Source organism: Tetrao urogallus (assembly GCF_951394365.1).
Source record: "Tetrao urogallus genome assembly, chromosome: 14".
NCBI lineage: Eukaryota > Metazoa > Chordata > Aves > Galliformes > Phasianidae > Tetrao > Tetrao urogallus.
The window spans coordinates 4,813,100-4,830,320 of record NC_136827.1 but is presented as its reverse complement, the minus strand read 5'-3'; the positions used below and the strand labels follow the sequence as shown (position 1 = coordinate 4,830,320).

Here is a 17,221-nt window from a genome sequence, read left to right as displayed (position 1 = left end):
GTTACTGCATACAGAAGCAACTGACAAAAGGCAGTAAAAACATGTAATTTAATGCATACAGTTTGGCTAGCAAATAAAGCGCCAGCAGTTGCATCTCTATTTAGACTGAAATTTATTGGATTCCTTTGAAAAACCTCCACAAACACTACAAATGCAGGTTGTGAATGTAGCATTGTAGCATAGCAATTTATTACACCGTAATTTTGTTTATAGCACTACTGATGAGCAGTTTCACTGGGTAGCTCAACGTGAGGCTTTTTGGGGAATAGTGGTGGCAGACCATTACACTTGCTGCGTTTTTTCTCGCTTTCAAATGGGTGTCATTTATTAACACCAATGCTTAAATGAGCTTTTTGAAGGTATTTCAAGCTAGACGGTATTAACTGTTCCTTCTCACCTGGAAGTCTTACCTCCGTAGCACAGCAAGGGAAGTGCAGGAGATGGCTGTGTGTGGTGTGTGCACGGTGACTGTTCCTTCTAAGGAGGGTCTTTGTCTTGCTGGCCTCTCGAGGTGGCAGCATCCCTGTATTCCTCCTGCCCTACCCTGGGGTGAGGTGCCCAGTGGTGCAGCCCAGCTGTGCGGGGGCTTTGCTGCAATTCACCCCCTTCCTCATGAGCTGCTCTGCAATAGCTGTTGTGGGATGGGTAGAGATGGGGGAATGGTGCAGCGGTACATCTCAGCCTTGGCCTCCTTGGAAAATTTTAGATGATAGGGCTCATTGGTAGATTTGGAATCAATCTTTGACATGTGTCATAGCTCTTTAAGTAGGTATTAATACGAAACAGTAAATTTGTGTGGTATTCAACTTTTTTGTAGTTGTCAATCAGAAAGTTCTGAAGTGGATTTCTTTAAAGACTCCCATCTCCTGAGGAAAAGGGGATAAGGCAGTGTGTCCCTGGACAGGATCTATGACTCATTATGTCAATCAAATTCCACTTCAGAGGGGAATAAAGAGATTTGTATCTCAAAGCTGTGCATAACGACTTCTCGGCTTTTCATTTCATATTTATGAGCGGTTTACTTTGAAGTGTTTATCAGGCAATACGCAGAAACATGAGAGAGCATTGCCTGAAACCATGTTCAAGTGTCTAATCTGTTAAATGCTTGCTGAGGCTGGTTCATCAGTGCAGTGCATGCAATGCAAAAAAGAGAGGAAAAAAAATAAACTTTCTTGGTTTTTGAGGTTTTGAAGCAGAATCTTTATATTAACAATATAAAAAGGATTAATAATGCCAAGCATTTTGAAATAAATGTAATATTTGAAACATACAAAAGTTGGCTATGTTCTGTGTTAAGTAGATAAATAGTTCTTTGCCCGAAAAGAAGCTAGACTATATTTAATACCAAAACCCAACAGTGCCACATCTGCTCTTAAGGCCTCAATATACAGTGACCACAAGAGCCTCACTGTTAATTTTGAAGGGTTTTTTTGGGTGTTTATAAAAGCAGGCTTCCATAGTGTCCTTTCCTCTCCAAAAAAAAAAAAAAAAAAAAAAAAAAGGACGATTTGATGAAAAGTGATAGAATATTGGTGACATAAGGCTGCAATAGAAATACATTGTCAACATTACTACCCCTGTGCTGTGTGCTCTTCCTGCAGTGGAGCTCCAAAGAGGAAAATAATTTTTAAATAGGTCAAAGATAAAATAAAGAAAAAGTGTTAGGTAAAACGGAAACAAAAAAACCCCACATTTTCTCATTATATAATATGAAGTAGAGAAGGGTGTGTGCCTGACGATCAGTGGGTCAGCTCCATGCTCACAAGTTTCCTACTACCTTCATTCCATAGGCAGGCTTTCATAATTGTGTTTAGACATGGCGGTAGTGAAGGCATGCGGTGGAGGGCGTGTATACAGCAGTGCTAACAAAGGAGCTCTCCAGCCTGCAAAACCACATGGGAAAATTCTGATTCGCTAGTTCAATGTGCAGTATGTGTACCTAAGATTGACATGGGAGAAGAGACTGAGGATGCCCATGCCATGTCCATGTCTTGTGTTTTATTTTAAAAGTAGCTTCACTTAAAAACTTCTTCAAAATATATTCTTCCAACATATTTTTAGACTTAATATAATTGATGTTTAGGCCTTCCGTTATTTTTTTTTCAATGTTATCCCTAAGATTATTGGAACACAATTGTTTGTTACTGTACACTTCTCATTATCTAGCTGTAGGTTTCTCTTTTTGCTTTCTAGATTAGAGATCTCCTGTAAACTTTTGAGTTATTCATTGTCTTGGGTTGAGGATTCTTTCTTCTAGCTTTCCCACTACAAGGGAGAATGTGTCGCTCCTTGATTACAAATCCACGTGGTTTGTTTGCCCAATTCCCAGTGAAAAAAAATAAGAAGGACAACCAATGAAAAAATCCTTGCTATGTTTGATTTCAATGGCAGAGGACAGTAGTAGAATTTAAATCAAGGATAATTTTCCAATTACGGAGATGATGAAGAGGGAAACAGAGCAACAAGATGCCTTTGAGAACCACAAATCTGAAATTTAAATAGATGTACTAGCAAGTTTTAGTATGCTTAGCTGCATCAGAGGTTCATCACTCTGAGAGAGATGGGTAAGTTGGTGATGTATCCAGCGCCTGTCACAGTAGCTTAAGCCATCTGAAGCAACTGGCCAGCTAAGCTAATACACGATATACTCTATCACACCAGTAATTAAGAAAACAATTTATTTCAGGTAATTCCGCGACTGAAAGGCCATGGGCAGGAGATGTGCTACTATTTTTTGTTTTTGTTTTTGTGGGTTTTTTTGCAATCATGGTATTTCATGGTATTCCTTCTTTGCAAATGATTGGTGGGTTTAAAGTGGTCCTAATTATTCCTAATGTGGGATTAATGTACAAACCAATCTAATCTCCATTAAACTCAAAGAATTCTGTAATTTGAGTCTGCCAAGTAAGAAATCAAAATAAATAAGTAAATAAAAGGCATCAAATGATACCTGGGTGCACTTGACCTTTATCAGTGAGATGTGAATTTATCATTTCACCTGATCTGCAAGGCACTTACGGAGCAAGGAAAGGCACTTATGAAGTAGTATGACGCGTGTGTTAAAAATAGTCAGATAACACAGCCTGCTCACTAATTCTCTTTAGGGTCTGGCTCTTGGTAAATACTGAAGTGTGTTTTCTGCTGATGTTGAGGCCTCACTGTAGTTTTGGTTTAGGCTCAGGAAATGTGGTACAGAAGCAATGGAGAACGGCGTGGCGGTGAAGTGTTTCTTATTAAAACTGGTTCTTGTTTAGAATAGCTGAATGTGGATAGACCTAGTTATGTATGTTCTGGAAGAAGCAACAGGGTAAGCATGGCAGCCAGAAAAGCAGTGCAGTAACAGTGTCTTTTGTGTACTGTTAAAATAACAGTGATTTTATGTGTTTGTCAAATGCTTATTGATCCCAGTGCTTTGGAAGAATAAAAATAAATAATAGAGAAAGAACATTGGATGCAGCATCTTGTTTTATCTACCTCAGATGCAATTACTGCTGTTTGGTGTGTACTATATCAGGACGTTCGGGCTCTTGTGCTAATTAGGCAACAGCCTGTGACAAATGCCACTCCTCTGGTGACCTTTCAGTTCCAAATAGGGAACTCTGTTGTTCTAGGGTAAGAGAAGAGGTAAGAATGTTGTCTGTTCGTTAACTCTGCCAAAAGCAGAGAGAGATCAGTATAAGTTATTAAAAGGGAACGTGTCAGAAACTTGATAATGTGAGGTGATAAAGGTGATTACTGGCAGGAGCTGCTGTGAGGTTACGGTGAGGTAATGCCTGCAGGACTGCTGGCCAAAGTGGCGAGGAAGGGCAGGGTCCTTGGTGTGATACTGTGACGCCCCTGTGCGTACCTGCAGCACATCAAGTTGGGTTCTGCTGAGCTGCTTTGGCCTTTGCTGTCAATGCAGTCAGAGGTGGCTGAGTCAAACACTGCGATCATTTCGCTGTTTTCTGTAAAATGCAGGTTGTTGTGAATGGTCAGAGCTGTTGTGAACAGCTTTTAAGTGTTACTGAAATGTGACTGTGCTATACATTTACTTACATATATGTGTAATACACTTACATAAGAGCTGCTCTGAAAGTAATGCCTTCTATTTTATTATGTTTGCAAAGTTAGAGGCGGGTCTTGGTGGCATGGCAGTAGAGTTTGAATCTTCCCACCAATACTCCATTACATTGTGTTGCCATGTGACAGATGGCAGCAGAGGGGCAGTCTGACACAAACGTGTCTGACGTGGAAGGGCACATGGAGCAAAGCCATGGGGTTGAATTTCTTCATGAAGGAAAAATGACACCATTCACCTTCATCAACGCTTGCTCAAGGTTGATGGAGACACAGCAGCGGCTGTGGGCACAGTGAGGTGGTGGGTGCTGCATTGCAGCAGTGGGTCATCTGTGCTGGTGTAGATTTGTATAAGCATGGCATGCAGGCTGTTGTTGATTGCTGGTGTAAGTACATGGCTAATGGCAGTGACTCTTAAAAAAATAGCGGTTTGTAGCTGGGACTTTGCTCTAACAAATGGTGTTATTGTGCTCGCCATACCTGTTGTAGTTTCCATAGAAATAAATAGGAGGCATAAATTTCAGGGTGACCTATACATACTGTATAAAAATGTATATGCATTATTTTAGCTTTTCTCTGTAATATCTTCTTCTGTAAATCGGGCTGTGGAGTAAAAATGTGTCACATAGGGAACACCCCCTTCAAGATGGTATGGGTGGAAGACTGTTACATAGTCCCTCATCTCCTTTACCGTTAGCTTTGATAAGCAGTGAAGTGATGAAATATAGGTAATTCTAAAGCAATTATCGTGAGGAGTTAGTATTTCAGTGAGACAAAGGGAAGTCCTCTGCTGAGATTTTGTCTTTGTTTCCCAGCCATAAGAGACTTGACCAAGTTATACTTGCAGTTGGGTTATGTTGATATTGCCTTTTCAGTAAGTCACACAGCGTGCCAGCTGAGCTCAATGCTGAAATGATAACTGGAGCTCAACTTTCACTGTTCTGCATTTTGTTATTATTCAAGGTGCAGTCCAAGCCAGCAGTCCTTCAAATGTAAGACTGAGATGGAGAGGATGGGGCAATAGAAGGGCAGGGAGTAGCCCTGTTGTGGAATGGAATTGAGTAAAAACATTGCTTCAAACAAAAGAAAGTTAGGAAGAAAAAAAGTAACAACAGAGCTATGAGCTGTTTATTGGCATGTAACACAAATCCTCAGTTTTCTTCAGTGAAAAAGAGAAAAGGTCATCTAAATGCAAATTAAAGTAAGAAGCAGGACAGCCAGAAATGTAGATGAGAAGAACTGAGAAGCAAGTTGCAGTACCCAAGTGGGGCTGTGTTTCCCAGTAGGAGGAGGATTCTATGATCAGCGTGTGACTGGCAGCACAGCCACTAAGTGCAGCAGACCCCTGTGGTGGTATAGCGCTCAGAACACAGCAAATAGTGCACAGAGAGTGAGAAGCACGTTTTGTGCATGTGGAAAATGCCAGTGTAGGAAAAGGAAAGAGGTGCGTGGAAGGAGGTCTTATTTCATCCTTGTGTGGTACTGCAGACTTGTAGTCTGTATTTATTGGTATTTATAATTATAATTATATTATATTATATTATTGGTATTTATAATTATAATTATTATATTATAAATATTATAAATAAATATATATATTATAAATATTATAAATATAATATTATAATATATATATATTATAATATAATATAATATATAAATATTATAAATATTATATTATAATAATTTATTGGTACTGTAAGACCAATAAATTCCAGCAGTGCAACTGGTGCATCTGCTGTGTTGTCTGCCAAAGTGCTGGAGGTGACTATTGACTGTTGCCAGTGAAACTACTACATGTGCCAGAAAGGCCAGGATGTGCTCAGCTTCTGCATTCACAACTGTACATTCGATCTATAAATTACAGTCATTGGTAGATAGAAGAAATCCTATATTACGGGTGTGTGTTTCATCTGTAGCAAAGTTCAGGACCAATAATAATCGGAGTTGGTGCCAACTGTTCCATTTATAACACCACAACTAACTGGGTGTGAAAATAACTAATTATTTTTGTGAGGATTAAAAATGAAAAGCTGAAAGCTATTTATAATTTAATCAAATAAAGACATTTCCAGATCTCTTCATAAAACAAATGCAAGTGGTGAATGAAAGAAAACAGTTATGTTTGTTTCACAGTAGGTGTACTGTCTCAAAGCACTTAATCTGTTTTCCTTTGTACTTGTTTATAATATATGGGCTTTTTTCAATTTTATAGTGCTCAAATAATTTTACTATCATTGCATTTATAAGGCTTTGAGATTTCTAGCAAGCTCTTCTTTCCATTGTAGATGAATTTCTATTTCAGTTACAGTCATTCATGCTGACGTTCTGATTTTCTTCCTAGTAAGATGAGAAATGCGGAGTTAAAGGCTGGTGTCTCTGGCATTTCTGAAACCTGTTAGGAACAACATGATTCAGAATGTAAACACTGAAGTTCTGAGTCAAATAGTAGTTTAAACTTCTTTTGTTCTACGGTACAGGATACAATTTATTTAGCCATTATTTCTAGGTGACATGATGTTTACAGTGAAGAAGCTCCTTATGACTGAACAGCTGACAGCTGCTGGTGCTAAGAAATCTTTATATGTGCCTGGGGACCTTCAGAGAGTGTAGAGATCAGTATTCCTAACCTGTGAAGCAAGGTATAGAAGAAAACAATTAAGGTCTTGTCTGTGATAACGGCTGATTCAGGTTTTTCCAGAGCTTCCAATTAAACAGTTATGAAGGCATGAAAGCTTATTACCTGTGACTTCTGCTGTTTCTTGAGAGCACAGTTTATTTATCAGTTCAGGAACAGTGGTTTATTTTTTGCTGCTTTTTAAATCTCGAATTAACAGTATAAAAATAAAGCTTGGCTTAGCATGAATTCGGCAAATTATCACCTGCTAATTTATCTGCTGGTAGTTTCCTGCAGTTTCTTAGAGGTCCTTCTTAATAATTAAACTCAAATTAATGTATTGATGAACATTTTTCCACAGTGATTTTATCCAATAGTACTCATATCTATGTGGTTAATTAAGTATAATATAAAGAGTATTTATATAAAAATGGTTTGTTTTTTTTTTTTTTTCAGGAGACAAAGGAGAGGAGTTGTTGTCATTTTCTGATGTAACACAATTGCTTTTACTACAGAGGACAGGCATCTGTGAGCTATACTAGTATGCAAATGTCTAATTCCGTCTTTAGAGGTGGAAACTGAGATTTTGTGGGTACCGTGGTCTGATTTCTGTACTTTGTGCCATCTGAGGCTGTGCATCACAAGTATGGATAGCCAGCATAGATACTGAATGCTAGCTGCTCTCCATTGGAACAACACTGCTCTTTTTATATAGCTTTTTAAAGTCCTCAATGAAATTGGTGTTTTTCCTAGAGTTGTAGTTAACATCCCTTAATCAGAAGGTACTTTGCCTGTGTAACAGGAGCTATAATACCAGGTGTTGATGGGCACGTTGTTTAAATTGAAAGCAGCATTTGTAAATAAGTATTTCTTTCTTCTTGTGTGGTACCTATGACTTCATGAACACTGCACTTTTTTGAATTTTATTTAGAAATGCACGATCTCCAAGAAAAGGAAAGGTGATACAACTATTCTGTATATTATTTTGACTTGGAATAGAAAATACATTCTGACTTCTGTTCATTACATTCCTTTAAAAAAAAAAAAAAAGCATCCCCGCTCCACTCCAAAACCAGTGTTATTTTGATGGTGTTTGGACTAGTGCTGCTGATATTAGAGATTCTTATTGGAAGCTTTGTTAACAACAAGGGGGTTGTTACTTGCTGTGAAGCTTCATGTTCTGTTCCTCTTCTGCTACTTGTACAGGTCAAAGTAGAACCTGACTTTTAGGAGCTTACAGCTGTGTTCTTGTTGAGGTGTGTCACAGTACACAGTGTGAATGGGTGCAGGTTTTCTCCCAACAAATGCACTACTTACTGTTGCAGAGGCAAGTTGTATCATTTTTACAGTTGTTAGTAATAGTTTGATAGCGCGGTTTTGTTGTCTTCATTTTACAGATGAAAGGAACAAACTCGGTGCCAATTTTCCTCCAATCATAGCTCTAGTGGGCTGCTTTCGGTCTTTCTTTTTAAGATGTGGAAGTTAGTTTCTGCAGTACAACAGCCCAGTTGTTAACTTCTTTGTTGGATGTATGTGGCTTTTTGTTGGCTTTTGTGGATGTATTTTGATGTGAGTAATGTAGCACAACTAATTTCAGAATGTTCACATGTCTTTTATCAGATCTGAGAAGTATTTCAAGTCTTGTTCACAAAATAAAAAGGCATATTGTTGTGGTTCCAAGTAGTGAACATTTCTCACGTTTTCTTGTCACTTTCACAAAAAACGCAGAAAATCGGATTAGAGTGGGTCAGATTTCTGGTCATACTTGTGGTCTCTCTAGACACTAAGTAGCCCTAAAACGAGCAGATTTTTCTCCCCTTCTGCTGGAGGTCGCCTGGGAAGCAATCACTGCAATGGGAGATAGTTATGCAAACACAGGTATTGTGCATATTTAGCACACACAGCCCTGTGGGTTTTAATTTGATTTTGATCACAGAACAGTTATTGCCTACTAAATGATAGATGATACATTTCATTAAAGATAAGCTGATTAATGGAGGAAACTGATGGTGCATTGAGAAGCGGAGAACTTGTATGCGTGTTGTGTATAGCTGAGTTTATGTTCCATTTCTTCTAATAACATCTCATAAGTTGGATAGATTGAACTACTTAGGCTGAAGTTTTTCGTGAACTCTACCTACTTAGAGTTGCTTTTCTTGGAGCGCAGGTGAGGAATATCTGAGCAGCTCTGAGAAGAAAATCCATTGCTTAGTCTGCAGTGCAAACTCCACATGACTATTTTGTTGGTGAAATGAAAGCTTATCTCCAGCCTTTGGATCAGAGGTTCCCAGGCTGGAAAGGCTGTCACTGTTAACTGTCTGCTCGTCTTCGCTGTAGCTGCTGGATTCATGGAAGTGTTATGGGGTTTGACTGTGAAGCTCATGCCCGGTGCCAAAGAGCTGCTGCTCTCTGTGCTCCACTCTGCACAGTGCTGTCCCCACAGCTGCCCTCAATGCCTCTGGGATGTAAAGCACGGATCCTTATTCAATTGCTTACATTTGCCCTGTGTCCTTCAGAATGACATATCTGTAGGAACAGCTCTTCTCTTTGTGGTAAATGTCTTTAATGTTACTGAGTGCTTGGAGAAATTGGAAAGTTTACTGTGAGTGAAAGCCTACCTAGGAATATCAGGTATTACCCTGAAGTACTGTGTTGTAGCCTGGGCTGCATTGTAGATGCTTTATGTATGGTGTGTTCTGCCAAAATTTGTCTGTGCTGTGGGAAAAGGTTTCTGTAAGTATTCTTCTCTGTGGTTTAAAAGCTATTACAGGGCAGAGAGAAAAGCTCACCTCCCAAGGAGGTGAAGATAAATTATGAAGTGTTTGAGATGTTCTCAGAGGCTACATTCAGACACCTGCAGAAAATGTGTATGAAGTAATTAATAATATTTTATTCCCTATGTGGTACATAAAGAATGAATGAAGAAGGACAGAAAACAGGAGAGTAACTTTATCATCACCAAATGAAAGTAAATTTTATTGAAAATGCAGGGAAGATTGTCTAATTTTGTGATCTAGACCAAAATCTCGTTAGGTGCCTGATTTTATTAACCTCAACATTTTATTTAACTGTAGATGTAGCCTATGGTATTAGTAACTGTTGACTGAGTTCTTGCTGAGAAGAGAACTGTCTCTATCCTGCTATTAGGTCCAGGGATCTCCAAGCCAGAAAGAAGCATGGCAGAAAGAGGATTAGAAAAAAGACAAAGGATTTAGCTGCCATTGAGGAGAGAAGCTAGAAAATATTTTTCAAATAGAAAGTATATGTTGTAATGTGTGTGCAGATTTCTGTTTGCTGTGGAAGGGACTAAGACTGCCTGGAATGGTTTTGCTTTTAAGAAAATCATGCTGTTTCTGTTGAATTTTAAATGCTGTTAAAAAATGTTAACAGGAGTATTTTCCAGGCACGGTTCATGCAAATATGACATTTGCCACAGGGGCTGTTCATTGTGATCCTGTGGTTAAATTTCCTGCATCTTGCACAGAAAAAGTACTTCTGATTCAAGGATATTTTAACCCCCAAAAAGTTGAAGGAGGAAAACGAAGTAGAATCAAAAAGATGGCAGTTGTATCTGATAAGGAAGACCAGTAAAAGGGTTAATGGTAAAAATATATACAATAAGCAAATTAAAAAATGAGTGTGATCATCTGTCCTCTCTGTCATTATAATGAATGAACATGTATAGAACTGAGAAAGATTAAGAAGTGTACACCACAGTTTATTAAAAAGAATGACCTCTTTGTATACCACAGATTGGAGTTAAACTGTGGTACTCATGCCAGCATAAATCATTATAGCTGTTAGCATAGCAGAAAAATTGACAAAAGATGGAATGTCTGAATAGAAAAGAAAAAAAAAAATCCCAACTTCTTGTAAATTTATTATAGTAGCAGAGAATGTCACGTCAGTAGTATTTATTCTTTTGATTTTAGACTTAGCAAAATTTTGAACCGCTGATCCAGTCAAATTCGAAGATGAATTTGCCATATCTTTGCACTACTGGTTTTGGATATCTTCTCTGGGGGCATTTTGTAGTGACCACAGCTGGATTAGATTAATCTTCAGAAGGGCGATTCCTGTAATTTGTAATTAAGCACGTGAGACCTCTGCCTACAGGTTAGGTGAGAATAACCTTTACTTTCATGGTAATGCTTTCTAGTCTTAGCAGGGATAAGTAGAATTGCACATAATTGAATTAATCACACTTCTGATGAATATTTGTACACTAATTAACTTACCTACTAACTTGCTGTGAAAGGAAATGAGCTTGAAAGGTGTACTAGTCATATGCAAATGAGAAAGAAAACAAAGCTTTTCTGCTCTATTGAGAGAGAACTCACAGCATGCAGATTATAGGTGTGATCATGGAGTATATGACATTATATTACATTTCTAAACCACCATGTTGCTGATCTATTTTTGCATGAGAAGTTGCATACACCTTAAGGGAGCAGATGGCGTTAACTGCCTTTCTTTAACAAAAGTGGTCTGGTGATTTCTGCAGATGGGGATGAGGGGAATAATGATGGAGGTTAATAAGCTCCGTTACATACGAAAAAGCAAAAACCATTGAAGTTTTCCTTTTGTGTGGTGTTTCCTTCAAGGGAAAGATTCCTTTAATTTCCCTTGATAAGCATCATATGTTATTTATCTCTTTTCACGTAGTGCCACCAGCAATGTAGTAGATGCTACAGAATCTGAAAGAAAACAGTCTCATTTTTGAATGTGCAAGAATGTATCCTGACCCCCTTTCAATTCTCCAATGCAAGTGAAGTTGCAGTGAAATGCTGTTATTCTCTACCCCTGAAAGTTACTGGCAAGCCCCCAAGGCAGCACATGGGGTATACAACACTAAGAATCACCCATCTTCCTTGGCTGCATTAGCTCATGGGTCAGCCTTCCCACTGTGAACATGCAGCAGAACAAGTTGAATTTCAGGATATGGCAAAGCAGGTGACGCCTGCTTTCCTTGGGTTTCATTCCATGAGGTCTGGATTGGCCGGGTGTCCTGGTCTTGGGCAGTCATAAGGAAGATGCATCTCAAAGCAGACCCTGAGGCCTCAGGCCGGTTGGGTCAGTGCACACTTCAGCACACGGGGGCTGTAGGGATGGGGAAGGCTGCCGTGGTTCCTGGTGACCTTTCTGTCCTCAGTATCCCATGTGGAGTGTTCTGCCAGCACCAGAGGATGTGTGCTGAGTTGGATCTTCTCTTCTTGTGTGAGAGTAGGTACTTTATTTCCAAAGTAATAGTAGGATTTTTTGCTTTGAAGTTCTGGATAAATAATATTGGTGCTCCTAAAGCCATATGTATCCTCTGAGTTTACAGCAGTGCTTTACTAATGCCGTGAGTCCTTAATGTGCCATTGTGGCTGTGCATATGGGGGGATATTATCTAAGTGGATCATGTGTTATTTGAGACAGTTTCCTTTAAGGGAAATGAGAGATGTAGGAGAACCCAATCCAGGTGAAGCTAAGGGCTAGACAGCATAACTGCTTCTGCAGCTTTTTCCTCAGATTTTCAAGTAAAATGAAGAGCAGTGAGCTATCAAAGTATACGTAAATACAGATGCATTTTATATATATTTGGATACAAAATTGATTTATCTGAAAAATGCCTTAATATATGTATATATGTAAGTTCTATAAATACTTATAGATGTGAAAAACATCTGGAAGATCCTCTATTCCAGAGGCTCAGTGGATTGCTTCCGTTCATGTTCTTGAGTTGATCTGCTCCATTCTCCAGTTGTTTTAACTGTCTAACAGCTGGTCAGTTTTCAAGGCTTTTTCTCCATGCTTCTGGAAGCTGCCAGATCCTCAGGTGACAAAACTCAGATGGATGAATGGGTTCTGTGACTGCTGTGTTTACTTTCCTCTTTCAGTACCTTTACTATTTTCCTCAGACAAATGAAGAATTCCTCTGAAAATTACTTCGCACATTAGATGTTGTAGTTCGACTTCTCATGTCAATAAAGCATGCTAATCGGAGTGAAGTAATCAGAGCTTCTAATGACTGTTAAATTCTACAGAATATCATTGAAATGTTTCACCATGTATGTAAAATAGCTTAATTAAGCTAGTGTATTCATAACTGGTTTGTATTTTATGGACATTTATGCCAGCAGCAGACGAGAAAACTTCAGAAGCTTCACTTTCATGATGTGTGTCTGACATCAGCATGCACTGTGCAGGTCACCAATTTGCAACCTTGTTCTGTATGTTTTGTGTTTGGGTGTCGTTTCTTTTTTTTTTTTTTTTTTTTTTTTTTAAATGTGTGAATTTCCAAAATAAAGCGGCATTTTGGTAAACATATTGGAGAAGAGGAGAAAATATAAACTGCTTTTGGACAAAATGCAACTACGATTATAGAGATACAGGCAACGGATTTAGTTTCACTGTGAATTACATTATTGGCAGCTATGCTGCCAGTGACCCCAGTCTGCTTTAATTCATTTTTAGCCTGTTGTAATGAAGCGGAAATCACTTTGCTTTTCAAAAGCCTAAAAAGCCGTAGAGATGGTGAATAATTCCACATTCATTTCTTAGTAGTTCTGTTCATTCCTGTAGGAAGCAAATAAGGAGAAATCAACTAGCAAGCCTATGCTTTCTGAGAACCCTGGGGTGGGGGACTCTGTGTGCCTTCAAAATGTTAATGACTTTGTCTGCTGCAGTTAACTAACTGCTAAATATCACATTTTGATACCAATCTGGAAATGTTTGCCTTTACACCTGGTGACCTCTTTATTTTGGTGTCCTTGCTCTCGCTGCCTTATTAAGTTTGGTGAATAGAGATAGAAAACAGAGTGTTTTTGAGATCCACATATTTTGATTTCTACAGCACATATTAACCCACCCACCAGATATTGAAGTGCAACACTGATCATAGGGTTTCCTGTTTAATCACTGGTAGATTTGGATTTTTTCAAGTGATTCGCTATTCTGTAAACTGTTTTCCCAACTATTTGTTTTCTATGAAATTAAAAAAAAATAAAAATAAAAAACAAAAAAAAGCGCCTCTATTTATGATACTCTTGTGTAGGAAAAGCAGCTTCTTTCCAAGTGATCAAATGTTCAACTTCAAAGCTAAGGCTCTAATTCTACGAATGCAAGGTTAGATATGTAACCTAAAGCAAGTCTCCTCATTAGCACTTGTCAGGAGTTTTACATTAATCACATACGTAAGTGATAAATAATTTGGAGCCAAAATAGTAGTCACAAGTAACCTAAAATCTACCCTTGTTTTGTGTATTTCATGCGTTTGAATTATAATCAATACATTTTACGTAAGTTGGTGGATTCCTCTGTGCAATTAATTACAAAGCCTTAGCACACAGCATAGTTAAGAAAGATATACATTTTCTGTTATTTTGAAACTTAGATCTCCTAGATTTTCAATTATTTGCTTTTCTTTAACTGCGTTTCTAGGAACAAACTTTACCCTCGCAGAACTGGGAATCTGTGAGCCCTCTCCCCATCGAAGCGGCTATTGCTCGGACATAGGAATACTCCATCAAGGCTATTCCTTGAGCACTGGCTCTGATGCTGACTCAGACACAGAGGGAGGGATGTCTCCAGAGCATGCAATCAGGCTGTGGGGAAGAGGGATCAAATCCAGGCGAAGTTCTGGTCTGTCAAGTCGTGAAAACTCGGCTCTCACCCTCACCGACTCCGACAATGAAAACAAGTCAGATGAGGAAAACGGTAGGGCTTTTTTTTTTTTTTAAATATATATATGTGTATATATATATTCAAGTTGCACATGTGTAATAACATGAGTGTCCTTCTAAAAATTAGCTTTTCACTTTTCTTTCTCTGTTTGATTAAAGCTGCTTAGGAATACTCTTTTAATGTCAATATCAGGAAGCTATGACATGCTTATTTCATAATATGATATATGGTTTATCATATAATTTACTTTCCAGGTAATAACCGTTCACAGAAAACTATATTCAGAATTTATTAACTTAAACTTAATGATGAGAAATCAGATTTTTTAAAAAATAGTATATTGTGTGATTTCTTTTCACAGCTTGAAGTAATATTAATAATCTGCAATATGCTGGTAGCTGTAACAGTGGTACTGTTTGCTTTCACATGAGTTTTTATATTTTGAACTTCTGCACTTGGTTATTGTAGATATAAGGGGCTGTTGAGCAAACTTGTGCATCATACTGAGGCAAAGAGTAGGTGATTAATTACGTAGAAATGAGACTTTAGACAATGCACAAATCGTTGTTGATAAAGCATCTAACTAGTGTTGATGAAGCTCCATCAAGCCAGCTGTCCTTTCAGATGCGTATAGCACAGACTTGTTTCTCATGTCTGCTAAAAATGTATCAGACAAATCATCTGTGCGCACATCTTTTTAGAGACGAAAAATAGTAAGAATGGATTTGCTGCCATTTGTCCTCTGTGCCACAGAGTAATGAAGATGCAAACTCAGCTTAGTTAAAATATTAAATAAAAGCTTTGATGTTTGCTGTTATGCAAAGGTGGAGAGGAGTCTCCTTAATATTGATGTTGGAGCAATTACTCAGGCAGCCAATACCAGGTAAGGTAACCAGGTCTCAGCTGCACATACTGCTTACCACAAAATTTAATTTATTGCATGATGTTACTTAACAGAGGAGGATTTCTTTCCTGTTTATTGGAGGTTCCTCCCTACGTTCAGTGGCAGCTGTCTCAGTTTCTGCAAAGCAGAGGTGTGATAGGTACTGGAAACTTAATCAACTCCTTGTTAAAGCAAACAAGGTAAAACTGAATTACACTTTCTATATTGATTGAAAAAGTTCAGAAAAGTGCAATTGATTTTTTTCTGCAAGAGCATGCGTTTTTTCCTGATTTAAATTGAATCTTCAAGCAACATCTTTTCTCTATAGGCATAGCAGAATATATTTCTTCATCAAAACTGAAGAGGAAATATGTATATGCTAGCACAAGGAAACCATGATTGTAAAAAAGTGTTGTTGATTGGATAATTAATTAATTTTGTTTTTAAATAGTTCAAACAAAGAAGTCAAATTACATTTACTTCACTATAGTTTTGATAAGCTCAAACAACAATTGGAATTTATTGCTCTTGGAGGAATTCCCTTCATATATGGGCAGTTTTTCTTCATTGCTGAGGGAAGCCCTTTTCCACACCTTTTGTCTCAGGAAATTTGATCTCAAGACCTAACTGTATAGTGTTGCAGACACTGATGAAAGAAGTCTGTTTGCTTTATTTTGGTGTTTTTTTTTCGTTACAGTAAGTGAATTATAATTACTGAGTAATTGGAAATACAGTGCACTGAATCCATTTTGAACAGATAATTTTTCTAACATTGAAAAGAATAAGCAAAAGGAACAACTAAAAGGAAGGAGGACGTGATAAAAGAGCACGGAAGAAACGAAATAGTGTGTGGGAAACGAAATAGTGTGTGGAATTCACTTTTACATGGCAAGGCTCTTGTGATAAGTGTTTATGTCTGGCTGTTTAAAAAAAGATCACGCAACTGTCTGTATACACAGAGGTGTTGACTTCAGTAAACTTTTTAGTCTTTCTTTCTCACAAATTCTGGTTAGCTCAAAAATCAATGCCTTTTCACATCACTGACTTTATGAAGTTTTGGGATGTATTATCATATAGATTGACAGTTGCCCCACTGGTTCAGCACCGCAGTGTGGGCACTTACAAAACCATCATTAATTTCTCGCACTTGTGCCCAGCAGTGGTTTCCTACATAATAAAAACTGTGTCCTTCAGAAGCAGATCAATAACTTGCTAGGTATTCATCTTGAAGAGGAAGTAACAAGAATCTGTATTTCAAGAGAAATTTACTTTCTGATATTGTTTGAGATTTGCAAGGTACTGGCGTAAAACAATACGTTTCTTGCTACAAGATTTTATCCATTTATGCCTACCAATATTAGGGGAACTTGTGATGCATAGACTTCACTGAATTTATTTAAAGAGTTGTTGAAGTTTTTTTCCCTTGGTACGTTACTATTGTTACAAAACAGTAGTTGAAGTGCAAAAGGGGCAATTTATATTGCTGCAGTTGGGGGGACAAAAACTAACAGGAACAAAAAGAAAAAAAAAACCTTTCACTTCTCTTATTTTCTACACATATTATGTATATATGAATATTTGAACATATATATGTCATTTTTTGTATGCCTCTAAGTAGCCCAGAGGTGACTTGATTTCTAATACTTGCTCTAACAGTTTGATGCCGTACTGATTCAAATCCATTCAAAAGCTTTTCACCATTTTCTGCCTTCTAGATTTGGTGTGATGTAATTTGATCATAGATTAGAAATTTGTGAACCTTGAAATATCAACATGTTCAAAATGCTTATAGATACATGAAAATAATATGACTCATTTAAATTCACTTTTACTGGTACACTACCATTCTTCCTAACAAAACAGAAGATCTAGTGTGAAAAGAAGTGCTTTTTTTTTTTTGTAAGTCTGATTAGGCTCTAAATTCTTAACATATTTTGCAACTTTTAATGCTGTCTCAATCTAGTTATCTCTTCTTTAGGCATAGCGACGTAAAT

At 37.8% G+C, this 17,221-nt stretch overlaps 1 protein-coding gene across 4 annotated transcripts in view; it reads left to right on the top strand.

The window, feature by feature from the left end:
• TENM2 (teneurin transmembrane protein 2) overlaps positions 1 to 17,221 on the top strand; it is a gene marked incomplete at both ends in the record, with an annotated part of 471,616 nt that overhangs the window by 26,440 nt on the left and 427,955 nt on the right. For all 4 annotated transcript variants that reach the window (XM_079542339.1, XM_079542338.1, XM_079542337.1 and 1 more), the window contains one exon: positions 14,102 to 14,377. In XM_079542339.1, the coding sequence (XP_079398465.1) occupies positions 14,102 to 14,377 (276 nt within the window). The remainder of the gene's footprint in view (positions 1 to 14,101; positions 14,378 to 17,221) is intronic.